An 18,772-nucleotide genomic window follows, 5' to 3' on the forward strand; every position below is an offset into this window, starting at 1 on the left:
AAAAATGAAAATTATTCTATTTAAAAACTAAGCACACCTTTTATCTTGCCCTTTTATTCTTCAGGTCTTTACCTTTTACTTCTGACTGTTTTATCAGCGTAGTACTGTGAAGTCCATCAAAATAAGACTGACTTCACAGGATAAAAAATCAGTGTTGTCTACCTTAAACCAGGAAAAGAACCATCCTGAAGAAAAATGCTCAAAATAAATAGGAAGTTGACATTCTGAATTTGTTGACATTCAGAATTGTTAAGCAATTAACTGCAAAAACATCTGCATAAAGAGAAAATTTCAGATAATTCCACGAACTTTTTTTTGTTGTAGTACACTGACCAGAAACATTCGACACCGAAGAGGAGAAAAGGTTGTGATAAATGTACCAAGTGAGTAAATTCAGTCTTTCTTTTTGCTTTTTTAAAATAATTGTTCAATCTCCTGCTCTGAGTTACTGTTACCTGTATTTTTCACAGTATTTAAAGATAAGAACACACCATCACCATTTATCGAAACGTTTCCTAATGATGATGGAGAAGCAGCAAAGGCGGCTAAGCCAGACTATATATACATGGATGCTATGGGTTTTGGAATGGGAAACTGTTGTCTCCAGGTAAAGTGCATATGCTTTCAAGATGTTTCTGCATGTTTTTTCCCCTAAATGCTTCCCGTTTTAAGACTTGCCTTATGTCTACTTTCGCTTTCTTAATTCAACTGATGCGTTTTCCATCACTGGGGCAAAAGGGGAGATAGAAGAACAAATATAATGTTATGTCTGGTAATCTGGTTTTAAAATCTGGGTATATTGGGTTTGGCTGGCCAGGTTTTGATCACAGAGGGGCTGAAGGGATGGCTGTTCTGAGAAGTGGCTGGAAGCTTCCTCCATGTCCAAGAGAGCCAATGCCAGCTGGTTCCAAGACAGACCCAGCACCGGCCAAGGCCGAGCCCATCAGCAACAGTGGTAGCACCTCTGGGATAATACATTAAGAAGGAGGGAAAAAACTGCACAATGGCACTGCAGCCAAAGATAGGAGTGAGAACATGTGAGAGGAAGAGCTCTCCAGGCACCAGGGTCAGTGAAGAAGGGTGGTGAGGAGGTGCTCTGGGTGACAGAGCTGAGATTCCCCTGGAGCCTGCAGTGAAGACCATGATGAGGCAGAAGGATGACAGTGGAGCAGAAATCCACCTGCAGCTGTTGGAGAACCTTACACCGAAACAGGTGGATGCACGAAGGAGGCCTGTGGGAAGCCTGCAATGGAGCAGGTTCCTAGCAGGACCTGTCACCCCATGGAGCATCCATGCTGGAGCAGTCAGTTCCTGAAGGACTGCACCCTATGGAGCAGTTCATGAAGTGTAGCCCATGGGAAGGGCTGTCGTGGTTTAAACTCACCCAGTAAATAAATACCATGCTCCCTCATACACATGTACACTCCCACCCCTGGTGGTATGAGGAGGAGAGTCAGAAAAAGGTGAAACTCATGGGTTGGGATAAGAACAGCTTAATAATTGAAATAAACTAGAATATAATTGTACTAGTAATAAAAATGAGAGAGAGGGGAATAAAACTCAAAAGAAAAGTGATGCTCAGTGGTACAGTTGCTCACAACCTGCCGCCAAATGCCCAGCCAGTCCCTGAGCAGCAGTCGGCCCCTTGCAACTAACTCCCCCCAGTTTATGTACTGAGCATGATGTCATATGGTATGGGGTATCCCTGTGGCCAGTTGGGGTCCTGGCTGTGCTCCCTCCTGGCTTTCTGTGCACCTGCTCTCTGACAGAGCATGGGAAACTGAGAAGTCCTTGATTTAGAGTAAGCCCTGCTCAGCAACAACTAAAACATCAGTGTGTTATCAACATTATTCTCGTACAATCCAAAACACAGCGCTGTTCCAGCCATTAAGAACAAAATTATCTGTCCCAGCTGAAGCCAGGACAAGGACTCCTGTTGGAGCAGTTTTTGGAGGACTGTCCCATGGGAAGCACCTCATGATGGAGCAGGGGAAAAGTGTGAGAAGTCCTCCCCCTGAGGAGGAAGGAGCAGCAGAGAGAATATATGATGAACTGACCCCAGCTCCCATTCCCTGTCCCCCTGCACTGCTGGGACAGGAGAAGGTAGAGAATTTGGGAGTGAAGTTGAGCCTGGGAAGAAGGGAGGAGTGGGTGTTTTAGTTTTTATTTCTCATTATTCTACTCTGATTTGACTAGTAATTCAGTTAATTTCTCCAAGTCAAGCCTGTTTTGCCTGTGACAGTAACTGGTGAATCTCACCTCACTGAGTTGGGTCAGAGTGGGGATCTACTGGAGGGTAGGAAGACCTGCAGAGGGACCCGGACAGAGTGGATAGATGGGCTGAGACCAACGGCACGAGGTTCAACAAGGCCAAGTATTGGGTCCTGCACTTTGGCCGCAGAAACCCCAGGCAGTGCTGAACATGAGCCAGCAGTGTGCCCAGGTGGCCAAGAAGGCCAATGACATCCTGGCCTGTATCAGGAATAGTGTCACCAGCAGGACCAGGACAGTGATTCTTCCCATGTACTTAGCACTGGTGAGGCCACATCTCAAGTACTTTGTTCAGTTCTGGGCCGCTCAATTCAGGAAGGACACTGAGGTGCTGGAGCGTGTCCAGAGAAGGGCAGTGAAGTTGGTGAAGGTTCTGGAGCGCATGTTCTGTGAGGAGTGACTGAGGGAGCTGGGGGTGTTTAGCCTGGAGAAGAGGAGGCTCAGGGGAGACCTTATCACTCTCTACAACTGCCTGAAAGGAAGGTGTAGCCAGATGGGGGTAAGCCTCTTCTCCCAGGCAACTAGTGACAGGCAAGAGTCTTAAGCTTCGCCAGGGGAAGTTTAGGAAAAAATTCTTTATAGGTGAGATGATTAGACACTGAAATGGGCTGCCCAGCAAGGGGGTAGAGTCATCGTCTCTGGAAGTGTTTAAGGAAAGACTGGACATGGCACTTAGTGCCATGGTCTAGTTGGCTTGGTGGTGCTCAGTCATGGGCTGGACTCAATGATCTGAGAAGTCTTTTCCAAGCTAGTTGATTCTGCGATCTCTCCCTGTCCTTATCTCTATCCATGAGCCTTTCGTCACATTTTCTCTTCCCTGTCCAGCTGAGGAGGTAGGGTGGCTTTGGTGGGCACCTGGCATCCAGCCAGGGCCAATCCAAGACATCAAATTTATTTGTTTGCATTATGTTTATTTTCTGCTGATATTCAAATGTGGTTGGATGACTTGCTGGAAGGGTCAAACTGCATTTGATCGAGTACCTGCTCCTAGAACTCCAGCACTTTCCAAAGATCATCTTCCATTCTAGTCATCTTTCAGGCATGACCAAAGGACACTGTGAAGATGGAAACTGAGCTGTCTTGTAGGAATGTGAGGGAGTTTTTGGTTATTCATTTTGGGTATTTTTCCTCTTCCGTATTCTTAGAACAGCAAAGGAGGGAGTGGCAAGAGGTCACGGGAATATTTTTTAAAATAAGTAGCTTTCTGCTCTTGTATAATTTTATTTTATTTACAAACATCATGAACTCCTGTATAAAGTTTCTCATTCTTAAATATTTTATGTATCTGATAAGGACTTGTCTTCTCCCTGCTTGTACCGCGAACCTATCAAATCCACATGGATAGCTATCTTCTGTTACTATGTGTTGGGAGACATTCTTGGTTCTGTTTTCTTACTTTCATTCATTTGCCTGAGTTACTCCTATCTTACAGTATCTTCCCTTTAAATCCAGGTGCTGATTATTGGGAGTGCTTTAATCCTTCCAATTTCTGTTTGTTTTTAATATTTCTCTGTCAGCCTGATGCTGGGGGCTGACTGATGCCTTTAGGTAGCTGCAGTATATTTGACATTAATAAAATGTGCCCGTTGCCACCACCATGTTGGAAGCAGAGCTAGGAAGAGGCTAGTGTTAAGTCTGTGTGGGATTAAGGGAAATTCTCCAGGCTCTTCTTGTTTCATAGCAGTGGCAGAAATAACCCCATAAAAAGCACTTCCCTTTGAGACTGAAAAACTACAAAAGCCGAATAAATAGAAGTTATTGACAGCTGCTAAGTATGGTTTCTTGTCAGTAAGGGCAAGTTAGGGAGAATCTGATGAAGTAGTGAAGTGTACATAATACTGTGTGGTTTTACAAAGTGTTAAGTTTGGTATGGCATATTTTGTACCATCTCTCTTATTTAAGACCAAAAAAAGAAATCCAGCCTTATCATTCAGTCATTGTATGAACTTCAAAAAAAAATAGTAAATTCCTGTTTAAGGAATACCATTTCACTAGTCCCCATTCTTGTAATCAGTGGCCAAATTCAAATTTGGTAGTCCTGTTATCGTCAAAGGGAGGATGAAAACAAGGCTGGCAGCTGCTTCTGGATCAACTGATAATTCCTGATAATTGACTAGAAGAAAACATGTTTTCCCCACCTATTTTTTATAAAGTAGTTTACAGTATGCATACTTCCTTTTGTGTTTTGGGAGTGGTTCTGTTGGTTGGTTTTTGTTTTGTCCCTTTTTTTCTTACTGTGCACCAAGCTAGAGCTTGGTTTGATGTGTTTCCAGGGTTAAAAATAATGTCCTGATGAGCTCAGCTGGGACAGCCTGCACTGGCAGTGGGGTGAGAGGTGCCGCCCCTGCAGTGCCTATAGCCCTCCTCTGGAGAAGACAGCCATGCCCTTTTTCTCTGTAATGGGATGTTTGTCTAGAAACCATGTTGAATCTCATATTTATTGTGGTTTGGAATAAACATAGAAGAGGAGGCAAATATCAGTGTCTGGGGAGAGAGTATAGGTGGCTGTCAACCCACCTCCACTCCAAGGCTGGCTCCCTAGTGCTGAATGTCCCAAGTTAGTGATAAGAAATCATACTTAGCTGCTTCTCTGCAAGAGAATTAAATAATCTTGTCCTTTTAAAGTGTGGATTTTTGTTTGCTTGGATTTTTTTGTGATAGCCACTTGAAGGATAGACACAGAAGAAATATATTGTCTACAGCACAACCATTTTCTAACTTAGAATGTTTTAGTGAACGTTGGCTGCAGATTTAAAAAGACAAACAAAAAAAATACAAACAAATCCCATATTCTTCCTACACTACCGTCACCGACACCCTCCTAGAAAAGCCCACCACTGAGGCACCAGTGAACTCAGGGGTTTTGGAGGGATTTGTTGGTTGGGTTTAGGTTTTTTTGAGTCTTAACTTGAGACTGTATTGGTTTTCAGTGGCAAGCTGAGAAGAACATTTATGTTTTGTGGAACTCATTATTATCTGTGGAACAGGAAAGTCTGTGTTCAGCTGGCATTCTTCAGGGCAACAAGCAGTAATGGTGATCTAGAGCTGAAGTGTGTTGTATAATGTAGTGGTAGTGGTACAGGGGTACACTCCCAACTGAGTTATCCTCTGATATGTAAACATGTAAACTGCTAAGATGAAGAGACTTTTGAGGTGATTGATCACTCTGCATTTTTAAAATGCATAAAGTGTTGGTTTGAGAAGTCTAGAGGGTAAGGTCTGCTACTAGAAATGTATCTTGTGTTTGATGCTGCTCTCAGCAAATTTCACAAAAAGATTACAAAGCAGTTATATTTTCCAGTGGCCTATATGTGGTGGGATTTCCACAGTATTAATGGCTTCTGCAAGTAACATTTATTTTCCATCTTTTGCTGTGTTCTGACCTCTGAAACAGGCAAAGCTGGACTTTTTTTTTAATGGAAGTTACAGTAGACACACAGATATTTATTTTTTTGCAGTTTTGCAGGATCAAAGGCATCTTGAAATGTTCTTTTAAACAGGATTAGCGTCACATAAAACAAATGTTAGATCTACAGTAAAGTCTGACTGTTGTTCTAAGTAAGTAGGTTCCTGGCTTATTTCCTGAAGGTGCATTACCAACCCATGTGTATTGTAGATGTTAACTCAGTTTTCTTTGATTCTGGCAAGTGTTTGTATATTTAGCCTCATCATGGAAGACTTATGGTCTGCAATCTTTTAATAAACATGGAAACAGCGTGGAAAAAAAGCTTGTAATATAAATGCTACTGATAGGTGGGGCAAAAATGTGCCCAAGACGTAGGAGGAGGATCCACACAAAAAAACCCCACCCAAAGTCAACCAACCAACCAAAAAAATATCTACAATTTTTGGTATTTAAATCATTTTATTATATCATTGATTTTTAAATCTAGGAAGACGATGCTTGTAGTATGATTATAGAAATGGTGATAGCGACTGTACTACTTCCAACAGGTAACATTCCAGGCTTGCAGCATTTCCGAAGCAAGGTATCTCTATGATCAGCTAGCCACAATTTGTCCCATTGTGGTAAGTAATGGACATGTGTCAGATGAACTCTTCCTTAGTGTCAAAAGCCACTACATGTAAAAAAAAAATAAAATTTAAATTACAAGCTCACAAATTTGGTGCTCTGGGAGAAGTGTCAGACTATTTCTAGGTTGTCACATGAGTTGTGTTATCTGTTTAATGTGCAAATGACACCACAAAACAGATGATACCTGTTCTTTCCCGGTCCTCATATCTGTTTATTCTCCTCTGCCCTCACTCCCACATGCACAAGACTCCTGTTGAGTAGTTCTAAAAATACATTTGGGGTGGTTTTTCTTGGAATCAAGGCAAGTTCACTCCTGAAAACAATTTTTAATTTTTCAACTCTGCGCTGGTGTTACAGAGGATTTCAGCTTAAGTTGTTTAAAGCTGTCCCTTTTGTAAGCATGTGGTCATAAACAGATGTTTATAGCAGGTGTTACAGAAATAAAGTATCTCTCTGGTCTGGATGGTGAGCAGATCCTGCCCTGAGTGAGGTATGTTCCAGCTGTGTTGCTAAGGTGCTTGGCCAAACAAAAATTAACAAAATAAAATGCCTGCCAGGTGAGCTTGTAAAGTTTCAAAGTGTGCAAGCAGAATACTTGCTGATTTGTCACAAAATTGCTTCTGCCTATGTCATTTTTGTGTTCCTTAAATGCTGATCTGTAGAGGTAAAAACATTTGGAGAGTGTCAGATGCCACTTCAGTAATGCAGCCCCCCATCTAAGCATTTTCTGGAGGTAGCAGTTGAGAAATTTTCGGTTATACAGGCTTTGGCTGTACGTTACACTGAAGTATATACTTGAATTACTTCTGGACCAGCATGTTTCCCTTTCCAGTAGGGCTGTATTTTGCTTTTGGTTCCTTGGCCTGTCCTTTGTTTTCATATGAGACTGTTTTATTTTAGATGGCATTGAGTGCTGCATCTCCATTCTACAGAGGCTACGTGTCTGATATTGACTGTCGCTGGGGAGTAATCTCTGCATCTGTAGATGATCGAACACGCGAAGAGAGAGGGCTAGAGGTGAGTAATGTTAGGTAGTAGATGTCTGGGTTTTTTCAGGTAAAAAAGTTAAATCTCCTTTAGCATCAAATTCTGCTTGTGCTCATCAGAATCCATAAAGAGGGAATATAGTGGTTTTTTTGGAAAATATTGGAAAGATGGTGTAAACACTCACCTTGGTCGTACAGTTTGTCTTAGCAAATATATATTTTTAATTAGGTATGGAATCCCAGTCCTCCACAGCTTGCTGAAAAGGGCCCCCTGTGATGAAACTTCTCAGTTTGTGCTTGAGCCCAAAAGGCAAAAATTGCTCTGGATTAAATAGCAGGTGCTGCCAAGTAATATAAACTAGAACTATGTGAAGAGAGCCAGATGTCAGAACTCGAACCTAAAGTTTCTCTAAGAAGGAATTTGCATTCAAGGCACTTAGAAAATAGTTTTAATAATAAATAGTTTTAAAAATCTACTTGAAATTTAAAAGCATCTCTAACAATGTACATGTAGTGAAACTGTATTGGTATGTGTTGCAATAGTTGTAATAATGCTTTCCAGGTACTTGGGGTAATGGTATATTATATCAGGAAGAAGTTTCCACTTCTAGAGATTTCTAGTCAATGTGTGATGACTGGTTTTTTGCTCAGATACATATGTCTGCAAACAAAATAGTCATAATTCCAGAACTGCTTTCTATTGATCCTATTTAAGACTCATGCTTTTTTAATAATTTTAATTGAGACTGTAGGGCTTTTTTAAACAGGGTAATAATTCTCACATAAGTGTCATTAGTGAGCGAAACTTAGGTAACATTGTTAACAAGCTGTTAAAATATTGTATTCTTAAATTATATAGCCACTGAAGAACAACCATTATAGAATCAGTAAATCCAGATATGATTCCATAGACAGTTATCTATCTGAATGTGGTGAGAAATACAATGACATTGATTTGACAATAGACAAAGATATCTACGAGCACCTAATAAAGGAAGGTAAGTGCTTGCTTCATTATGAGCAGGTTAAGAATTATGTTTGCAGTGTGTGGGGATATTTTGGTTTTGTTCTTGTTTGTTACAATCATTGTGCAGCCCTCAGAGTTACTCCTACTCAGGAAGTATCTATGTAGTGTGATCTTGAGAGTTTTTTAAAAAGGATTCATTTATAACAGAAACTGTCCCTAATGCATCAAACTGAGTTTCTCAAGCTGAAGTTAATATTTTATCTTTATGGAGAGAGCAGAACTGCTTTAGGAAACATGGCACAGAGTGCATCAGAAAACAGGAAGAAACAGGCAGCCACACCAATATTCAACTGCCATTTCCAAACAAGAACCTGTTCTTTTTTTTTTCTCTTTAATCATTTCCTTCCTTCCTGAAGTCATCATTTAAACTTTAACAGGATGTGGTGGGTTGAAGGTAGTATTGCAGAGTTGGATGTTTTCAGTCTTGTAAAAAAATTTTTCCTAGAGCCTGTTTTGATATGTGTGAATTGTTTGAATTTTCATTTTGTAGGTATTGACCACCTTTTGGCACAGCATATTGCACACTTGTTCATTCGAGACCCATTGACTTTGTTTGAGGAGAGAATACATCTAGATGATGCAAATGAATCCGACCATTTTGAGGTTATGTCTGATTTGGAGGAATTTAGTAAATATTTTCATATGTATAGTTGTTTATTCTTTATAGTACTGCTTAACTGGAGGATGGCTGTAGTAGCTAAGAATTTTTTCATTGCACTTTCACTTCAACTAGTTCTTTAGCATGACTTTGCAGTAATAAGCATATTATTTTTTTATCTTTTATTTAGAAGGTGATGGCTTATACTTTAAACCAAATAAAATAAGAAGAGCCCAAATTATAGCTGTATATATCAGTGTTAAGGGGAACTGTCTGTTTTTGTGGCCTCCTAAAAACCGTTTTGCATTTTAGTTATGTAGAAACGTCTCTCTTTTACAGTTTTGTGAGATAATAGCTATGGTGATATTAGGTATTTTTAGTTTGGGATGTGTCAACCCCTCATAAAAAAAAAAGTCAGCTGTATACTGGTGCCCTAGTATCTTGTACATAATACTCAACCACAATAGCATGAGAAAGTGTAACGTATTTGCTCCTAGGATGGGTACTTTTACTGGGGGGTTTAGGAAGTCATGCCACTTTGGAAGCACTTCTCTAACTTGATTGGCTGTTCCAAGGAAAATATTACGACTAGTTTATCTGCTTATTTTTCTTTGATTATATTATAGAATGATGTGTATCTTGACTGTGACAGATTATTTCATGTGCTTTGCAGAATATTCAGTCTACAAACTGGCAGACAATGAGGTTTAAGCCACCACCTCCCAATTCAGATATTGGATGGAGAGTGGAATTCAGACCTATGGAGGTAAGAAAGACGTCAGTATGCACAAGAGTGCATTTCCTTTTAAGTGGAAAAGTACCAGGCATTATGCCATCCAGTATCAAACTCTTATTACTTGTGCTGTGGTTTCTCCCCTCTGAATTGCTAGATGCAAGTGAAGTGGACAGCAGTGTTTAATCAGACGTGAACTGTGGGAATGTAACTGACAGGTGAATCCACTGCAGCACAGCAACGCATGCTAATGGCTTTGGGGTGATGGGGAAAGGAATTAGGCTTGTATTAAAGCAACAGTAAACAAAGCCCCATTTAGCTTCTAGAAACTGTATTTTTCCAGTACATTTCCTGGTACTGAACAATTCTACTGTCATTGTTTTGTTTTTCATGAGTGCTTTAATTCTGTAGCTGTCAGTTTCTGAGCTCTCTGAATTTAATCCCTTTAAGGAGTGGAAATTTAAAAGCTACTATACATCTGTAATTAGACAGAGAGCCTGAAGGTGCAGTAGATAGTCTTTTGAAACACAATTGTGTTTTGGTATCGGATTGAAGGTTGAGTTTGTTGAAGCATGTGTGTGTGCATTGTGCATTTCAAGTCACTGCTGATGATTCCTGTGTGTGCGTCACCATCTTGGGGTGTGTGTGTGTGAATACAAGCACCAACGTGAACATTCAAGTCAAAGTGTTTTAAACTGTCCTCAATATTTGACTACTTGCACGAGTGTGTTCTCACTACAGTAATTGACTTTCTAATCCTTTCATGTCTAGGTCCAGTTAACAGACTTTGAAAACTCTGCGTATGTTGTGTTTGTGGTATTGCTAACCAGAGTGATTCTGTCGTATAAACTGGATTTTCTCATTCCTTTGTCCAAGGTAGGTGTGAAAGATCAGATCCATTAGAAATAAATGCAATGTATTTGCCTGATTTTTATCCCCTGCAAGCTAGGAAATAATATTTGTGCACTTACAGAATAGTCATTTTATCTTTCAGTCAGTTTTCATCTATAGCAGTACTTTGAATTGATGTCAACTCTACAGTATTAAACAATTTTACTGCTGTCTCATGGAATTAAACTTATAGACAAATGCTGTAGGAATTTCTGTGGTGCCTAGCAGTGTCTGACTACTGCAGAAATGTCGAGAAATACCATTGCCACAAGGCTGTTTGGAGGCTGGGAAAAGGGCATGTTTGGAGCATTTTACGTGGTTGGGGAAATAACCCGTGGAGGACAAAATAAAAACTTTAGATACTTATTTTAGCATGACTGTTGCCTATGTCTCATGCTATTATTCTCTGTTTTGTTTGTATCTGGTGGAGAGGGAAAGGAGGAGTCAGCATGCTTAGTGTTACACAGTATTTGAGTGGAAACAAATACTGCTGATTCTGGTCACAGCTGTGACTTGTATTTAGACAGACCAGCCATGCAAAATGTGCTTTTGCCTTAATCTTGTCCTCAAAATTGCTGAACTGTTTTGTGTGAAACTGTCCCTACATATCCTCTTTCTGAGGCCCTTGACCAAAAAATGTCTTTTTAGATGTATATTCCTGCAGTGTTATAGGTAACTTTAAAAAAGGTCTTGTAGTGCAGAAGGCTTTTGACAAACTCCCTACTGGAAAATCCCGGTTGTGTTGGCTACAGCATAGCCGTGTATCCTGTGGCTTTTCATAGTATTTTCTAATTAAACTGGAGAAAAACACTGAAGCTGTAAATTTACAGTAATGATACCATACATTTGGTATGACTTCTAAAATGAGATGTCAGGGAGTTCAGACTTGATAAATAATGCAGCAATTTAGCACTTATATTACATAGTTACTTGTTATTTAAAGTGTCTCAAAATGACACAATTTTTAACTACTAGTTAAAAATGTTAAAGAGATTAGGTGCTGAAAGAACCTGAACAGAACTGGGGGACTGGTGGGCTTAAAATTGCTTGAGCTCACCAAGTAATTTGGCAGGTAATGCAACATAGAATTGCACAAACATTGGTAAGCCTGCCTCTTTCAAGTAAAATAATAGGGAGTTATGGGGCTAATCTCACACTAATCTTTGCTGTCTGATTGAATGCGGTTGAACACTCATCAGCTGGGACTGGAGTTCTTTCAAACTTTCAAAACAGCCTGTTGTGTAAATTAGTTTCATAATATGAATAAAAATAGACATTTGAAAACAAAGCTTTGAAAGGTAAGAAGTAAAGATTTTGCATTGCCCTTAATTAAAGGTCAAAGAATTCAGCAAATCCATATCCTTTCTTCTGAAGATAATGCGGTAAAGCCGATGTCCTAAAGCTGTATGATGTTAATTCCCTGAGAACATACTGACCAAATAAGTTGGACAAAATCTTCCATCCAGGAATACAGAGCAATGCTTATGTCATTTGCAGAGCACATGTACTTTGTCATTTGCAGAATTTTTGAGAAGTCTGCAATTTAGAACTTCTTTACTAGCAATCTTAAGTTGAAATATCTAACAGATGTTTGCGAATGGAATAGATACAATTCCCATACAAAGTTACTTGAATGCTGTTTCCAAAAGTTTGTTTAATATGGTGATAACTCTTCTGAAGGCAGCAATGATTTTGTTAATAAAAGAAGCAAGCTGTGGCTAGGGAAATAGCAATTTTCTTCTTCTGTACTCATTTGAATTGCATCTAAATATGCAAAGAAGTCTGCCACGTGGGATGCAACATGTTAATCACAAATTTTCCTGTGTTTTCATCCAAACTTAAATTAGCATAGCATGTTCTAACAGGAGACCATTACCTTTTTCCGCTGGAGACCCAGTTTCATAAAAAGTCGTCTCTTTGTGGGTTTGTACTGGACACTGAAGAATGAAATCAAACTTATCTCCACAGCTTGACCTGTGCGATGAAATAATAAGAAACATAGTAGATGTTTCAACTTATGAAACCAAAATGTGAGAGTTTGGTAGAGTCCTACTGCTCCAAAGAGTCACACATCTCTGAAATACTTCTTTTGCCAGGTGGATGAAAACATGAAAGTGGCCCAGAAAAGAGATGCTGTCCGACAGGGAATGTTTTACTTCAGGAAAGATATATGCAAAGGTATCACAACAAGCAATCTGACTAACACTATTGTCAATGGTAAGTGCATCTGCTGCCTTCTAACCATTTTGTCCTTTCCCTTTGTCACCCATGAAGGAGGAAATGCTGTTGTGGATGGATGTGGCTCTGCACAGAATGGGGCAAGCACCGACACAGAAGAGTACACCTTGATGAGCATTGATACTATTATCAATGGAAAGGTCATAGCCTCTTCTACTTGGAACACACTGTATTCTGCCCTCCCAGAAACCAGACTGAGTGTGTTTTATGCTGATTCTGTTCTCGTACACAGGAAGGAGTCTTTCCTGGTTTGATCCCAGTTTTGAATTCCTATCTTGAAAATATGGAAGTGGATGTGGACACAAGGTGCACCATCCTAAACTACCTGAAGCTAATAAAAAAGAGAGCCTCTGGTATGTTTGACATTTTTGGACATCGATTTTCCTGGCATTTTCCTGCTTTCAGTTGGGTAAAACTGATGGCAGTGGTGGCTGTCTGGTTTAAGTGTTGAATCATGAAAGCAAAGGACTGGAGCATGTTCTCTGGCTTTAATCTGATCCTGTTTAATTTTGATTATTAATGTTTAGTGATCCATTTTAGAATTTAAATTAGTAACCAATAAAGTTTAGAGGGTAGCATATGTCCAATCCAAGATTTCTCTGTTCAGCACCACTTACTGCTGCTTTTGCCAGTGTACTCTCCACTTTGTAGGAGTTTGTACATATACTAACCCACTTTTCCCTGTCACTTGGGAGGTGTAAGAGTGAGGCTGGGTCTGGTAGCCTGCTTGGTGTTACTGGTGTGACTCCAAAGCATGCTGCTCCAAAGGATTCATAAGTCTAAACTCAGGTATGCTAGAGCATAGAACATAGGCTTTAGCTCCCTGATAAGGAAGCCCTTCTGTAAGTAGCAAAACTCCTTCAACACAGAGCAACCCAGGCTTTTCTGGTCTTTCCCATGTTGCAATGTTTTTCAAGACAGGTGGTATAAAGACTCTTTATTTTCCTTCTTAAAATGCAGCAGTATAATGAGTAAAAGATGTAGGCTGAACTTTAATTCAGAACTGAGTGCTTAGCACAGACTTCAGCAGCTTTTTAACTTTTTCTTTGCAAATCCCTTGAACACCTGCCTTGCAGTAAATTTAGCAAGATAATTTTAGTCTCTTAATTCAAGACTTTTTTCTTTCCCCTCCCCCCCCAATTTTAAATTAAAGTATTGCATTCCTTTTTAGTTCTTGAAAATTGCTGTAGAAACTTCTACAGCATGGGTATTCTAGGTAAAGACCTTTTCAAAGCTGAGCTGGAAATCTGGACTTTCTCTCACCTGGTAATTCAGTACTTTAGCAGTACTTCAGAATGGTAATAAATTTTTAAATATTTGCTTGTCTGTTGTTGGATTTTCCCCTTCAGAGAAATACTTTTGAAAAAACAAGGAATGCATAAGTGACCTGGGTCCAACCCCTACTGGCAGGTGTTTCCCTCCAAAGAACAGCTTTGCTACCTGGTATGCAAAGTTGCAGTCATTGCAAAAGTCAGTTCGTGTATTTACACAGTCCTAAAATGTGTGAGAGTGAGGTAGATAAGAGTCTAGGGTTTATGGTTTAGCTCTAATGAACTGAAATGACATTTAAATGATGCTCCTTAAGAGCCAGAATTCACAGAATAAAAAGCATTAGGTATTGTATTACTGTGCCATGATGTTTCTCAGTTGTGAGCTTTAGAGTATTCCAGTTTACTCTCAATCTTAAATCAAATGTTCCTGATCTGCAGCCTGTCTAGCATGTCATGTCCACAAAGAGTGGCCATTTTTCTGATTTCTCTCCTCAAATGGTGAACACAACACTCGTGAGTTAAACACTGACACCTTAGCTGCTGTGGCTGTAACCTTGCCCTGATATCATCCATCTGAGCTTCAGTTACAGCCTCTCTTGCAGCACAGCGGGGTATTGCCCTCCTGGTCTCTGTCTAGGTGGTGTGTGACTGCCACCACTCAGTGAGACTACAGATTTGGTAGGCAGGCAGCAGGTGCTGACCACCACCAAATATTAATGAGAGCAGTACTGAGATAGCAGCATCAAGCAATCCTTGTCCTGCTGTGCTCTCCTGGCTCCCGGCTGCCTGCAGTGTGGGAGCTCTCTCGGCCAACGCTGGTGCAGCAGTCAACAGTGCTTGATGAACGGTCACAAATGTGATTTCCATGATCTTTGCCTTGCCCTTGAAGCAGTTACACTTTTGGTTCCCATAAAGTCATACAGTAAGAAATGCCACAGTTCTATTATATGCACTGAAAAAAAGTAGTTCCTGTAGTTTTGAGTGTTTAGTTTAAATGCTCTTCCCAGTTATTCCATGATATGCCTTCTAGTTCCTATGTTGTAGGAGCACATTTTTCTACTCAATTCTCATCAACATTCATAATTGTTCAGACCTCTCCAGTACTTCTGAACAACTTCAGTTGCTTCTGAGCTTGCAATTCCCTTTGTCTTGTCTCTCCTTGCTTGGAAGTTGTCTCACACCTTTTGTCAGTCTATGGTGCCTTATCCCTGTACGATCTTTGAGAGCCACAGGCTGTGCTGCACATTTACACTGTGACAAGGATGGGGAGTGCCTGGCCACTAGGTGTCTATGTTGGTGTGCACTGGACTGCTCCCAGCTCCTCCTGCATAGACAGCCTGTAAGGCTTTCAGTCCAGGAATGTGTCTCTTTTTTATGCCTTACTCTGCTGATCTCCTGGCTCCACTGCTTTTCTTGCAGGCCTCCTGCTTCTTGTTGGTATGAGAAAGTTTTCCTGTGAGTTTTTATTGTCTTCAATAAAAAATGTTTCTTGGGTATTGGGTTTTTTTTCTGCCCTCTTCTTCTATAAAAATTCTGGCCTCATTCTTTAAAACATGACTTCTGGTTTTTGAAGGACATTTTTATTTCTAATAACCTTTTTTATCTGCTTTTCTTTCCTGTATTTTTTTTGCAATTTTTCTCATTTGTGTTCATGTACCTCTGTTCAAAACCACTGCTAGCATATTTTTAAACAGTCTTGGATGCTTTTTACTTTTTATTGTGTGTTCCTCCATGCTTTCTCCAGCTAGATTCCTCTTTCTTTTTATAATATTCTTAAACTGAAAACTTCTGTGGTGGAAGTTCTTGATTCTTTCCACTCTCATGAGGAAACTGATGTTCCAGTAGCTAGCCATAAAAGTTTTGCTAGGCTCTTCGAGCATCCCATCAGCCTATCTTAATGTCTTGCTGTCAGAGTTACCTTAAACTTGTAGTAGTTAAGGTTTGCCTGCATATGCGGCATTCAGGAGCAAGATTTAGCAGCCTGGCCTCCAGCTGCTACTTTCTAGGAATGTCAGTTCTCCTGCAAGTGGTGTGTGCTCTTCAAAGACCCTGTATAGAAGTGTTGGGGACCTTTAGGCACTTGCTGACCACTCCAAGTATTGTGTAGTGAAGCAGAGGTAGTGTGTCCAAACCAGAAATTGGTACAATTGGGAACCTGCCTTTTTTTTGCTAAGTAGCTGCCAGAGGGAGAAAGAATAGTAAGCAAAGGTAGACAGATCAAAACTAGCAGCGGAGCTGGATGAACTACAAAATTATTTTGTATATATATAGTTGTGTAGAGGTGTCTGTTGGCTCATCTCAGTCAGATTCTGTTAAATGAAATGTTTAGGACATCTTGCTGTACAGTCTCTTGGTAACACCTGTTCCAGTAGCTACTTCTCTCTGCACTATGTCATTGCAACATCTGAAAGTTTGAAGATTGCACCAGATGAATGGCTTTTAGATCACCAGTGGTATGTCAGCCTAACTATGCCTGCAGTTTAGCCATATTTGAAAAACAAGAAGTGTTTCTCGTGAAAGCATGGACTACTCTTTAACTGTGTATATAATGCAGAGAACTGTAGATGCTAAATTAGATATATAAACTGTGACATTTGACTTCCCCTTGCCCACAGGAGAATTAATGACAGTTGCTCGATGGATGAGGGAATTTATCGCACAGCATCCAGCCTACAAGCAAGATAGTGTGATAACTGATGAAATGAATTACAGCCTTATTTGGAAATGCAACCAAATCGCACAAGGCCAGGCAGAGTGTCCTGAACTGTTGGGGGCGGGATTTAATAAGAAACAAAGTGGAAACAAAACTGACTCTTTGTAATGAATGAATGCTTCTTAAATAAAAAAAAAGTTTAAGCCTTTTAGCAAAGCACTAGCAAAGATGCTGTGAATCTGGTACAGTTTCATGGTGTGAAGACCAAAACAGGGTTACTGCACTATATAATGGGCCGATCTGCCTAAATATTTGTTTAAGGCATCCTGAAATAGGCATATTCTTATTGCTGAGGTTTATACAATATACATGTAAATAGTAAAATATTTTTATGATTAACATCAATGTATTTTAATAACATTGTAACTAAAGTTATTGTGAATTAGCTTGTAACTTTTTTATGCTTATTCTAGAAAGAAAAATCGCCCTGAACAGCTTTGTAAATGTAATGTTACTTGTATATTATATATGCATTCCAGTTACTGAATGTTTACTGTAATTTTTTTAACCTGGAATGTGCTAAGTAATTTACCTTATTGTGTAAGAAAAAACCAATTCTTCTGGATCTAACTGAATCACAGAAACTTTTTCCTTCCATTTGGGTTTTGAAAGTATGTAAGAACAGATAAACGCATGTGCATCCTAATTGTTAATCTTTACAGCAGTTTCTCAGTTGCCACAAGACCTGCATCTACTTGTAAACTGTAAAACTCAGAGGAACAGATCTGTATTTATTCAGATAATGCAAGTCAGCCTGCCTGCAGATGCATCATTATTTTCTTCCCCTCTGAAATAAATCTGTGTGTTATCACAGTTCAGAAATTTGCCCAAGGATTTAACAAAAGAGTAGTAATGGGAGATGTGGTGAAATAGAGGAGAAAAAGCTCTCTTCACAAAGGAACCAGAGACACCCACTCTGGACTTTGGCATTCCTTGTTTCCTGTTTCTCCCACATTGCTGATGTTCCCACAGTTGACAGTGACTGCAGCACAAAACCAAACTCATGTCCATTCTTCCTAAAGGTTGAGTTTCTCGTTTTGTCATTCATTATTATAAATATTTTTGTCAGCATGTTTGTTTCCTAAAAAGGTACATTATGTTGGTAGCTGAGGGTACCTACATAGCTGTAGTTTTGGACAACTTACTCCCCTCTAGAAAATAGTTACAAAGAGAAATTTTGGAATGCACTAATCCTTTGAATTTGGAGCAGGTGCTGGGAGTGACTGTAAAGTATATAAAATTTAGCCATTGCAACTGTAAATAAAGCCAACTTAAGGGGCCTTTTTGATTTAGCTTCGTAACTGACTTCTAGATGTGAATTGCATTATGGGTAGATGATGCAAAGCTCAATGCAAGCATATATAAATACCTGAGGTGTAATGATTTTTTTAAAAGAACTAATGGAGAAACTGCAATGAAGAGGTGCACTAAGAAGAAGCTTTTATGTACTGAAATAGACTTCATTCTGTGTTCACAGGTGTTCTTTAGAGAATAAAAAGAATGCTCTTTTTCTGCAGTGGTGAATTTGTTTTACTTAAGATGTAGGCATATACTGATTTAGTTTCTGTAATAAGGAAATAAAAATAAAATTTGCAGTATGTGTTAGTCACTTGCATGACTTGAGCCCACATTTTCAGATTCAAAAAAGGAGGAGTTGTGTACCTTGCAAGTACAAGTCATCCAGACTCACTTTCGTCACAGTGGAGCTTCTCAGGACTAATGGCAAATGATCTGCCACCCCTGCAACAGAGAAATCCTTGCCCTTGTCAAGGTAGCATCTGGCTGATTGCACAGCATGAGCCGCTATGCTTGGAAGACCCCTAAAAATAGTTAGAGTGCTTTCCTGCTGGTACTGCATCAGTACCTGTCTTTATTGCCTTTCAGTTGATATCAAATTACCCTTCTGGCCTACTATGTGTCCTGTAAGTGAGAGAACATTTTGTCATGATGCCCTAAAAGTTGTGGCTGGAAGTTTCCCTCATGACTTCTTGTATGCATATTTTCAGAA

General features: G+C 39.7%; 1 protein-coding gene across 1 annotated transcript in view; it reads left to right on the forward strand.

The window, feature by feature from the left end:
* GCLC (glutamate-cysteine ligase catalytic subunit) overlaps nt 1-18,362 on the forward strand; it is a 38,158-nt gene extending 19,796 nt beyond the window's left edge. Inside the window, exons 5-16 of the mRNA XM_064650345.1 lie at nt 325-383; nt 471-607; nt 6,226-6,300; nt 7,208-7,324; nt 8,153-8,291; nt 8,811-8,923; nt 9,592-9,684; nt 10,423-10,527; nt 12,639-12,720; nt 12,817-12,920; nt 13,013-13,133; nt 16,667-18,362. Of these exons, the coding sequence (XP_064506415.1) occupies nt 325-383; nt 471-607; nt 6,226-6,300; nt 7,208-7,324; nt 8,153-8,291; nt 8,811-8,923; nt 9,592-9,684; nt 10,423-10,527; nt 12,639-12,720; nt 12,817-12,920; nt 13,013-13,133; nt 16,667-16,872 (1,351 nt within the window). The 3' untranslated portion in view covers nt 16,873-18,362. The remainder of the gene's footprint in view (nt 1-324; nt 384-470; nt 608-6,225; nt 6,301-7,207; nt 7,325-8,152; nt 8,292-8,810; nt 8,924-9,591; nt 9,685-10,422; nt 10,528-12,638; nt 12,721-12,816; nt 12,921-13,012; nt 13,134-16,666) is intronic.
* The last annotated feature ends 410 nt before the right edge of the window (nt 18,363-18,772 follow it).

This window comes from Pseudopipra pipra, chromosome 3 (assembly GCF_036250125.1).
Source record: "Pseudopipra pipra isolate bDixPip1 chromosome 3, bDixPip1.hap1, whole genome shotgun sequence".
NCBI lineage: Eukaryota > Metazoa > Chordata > Aves > Passeriformes > Pipridae > Pseudopipra > Pseudopipra pipra.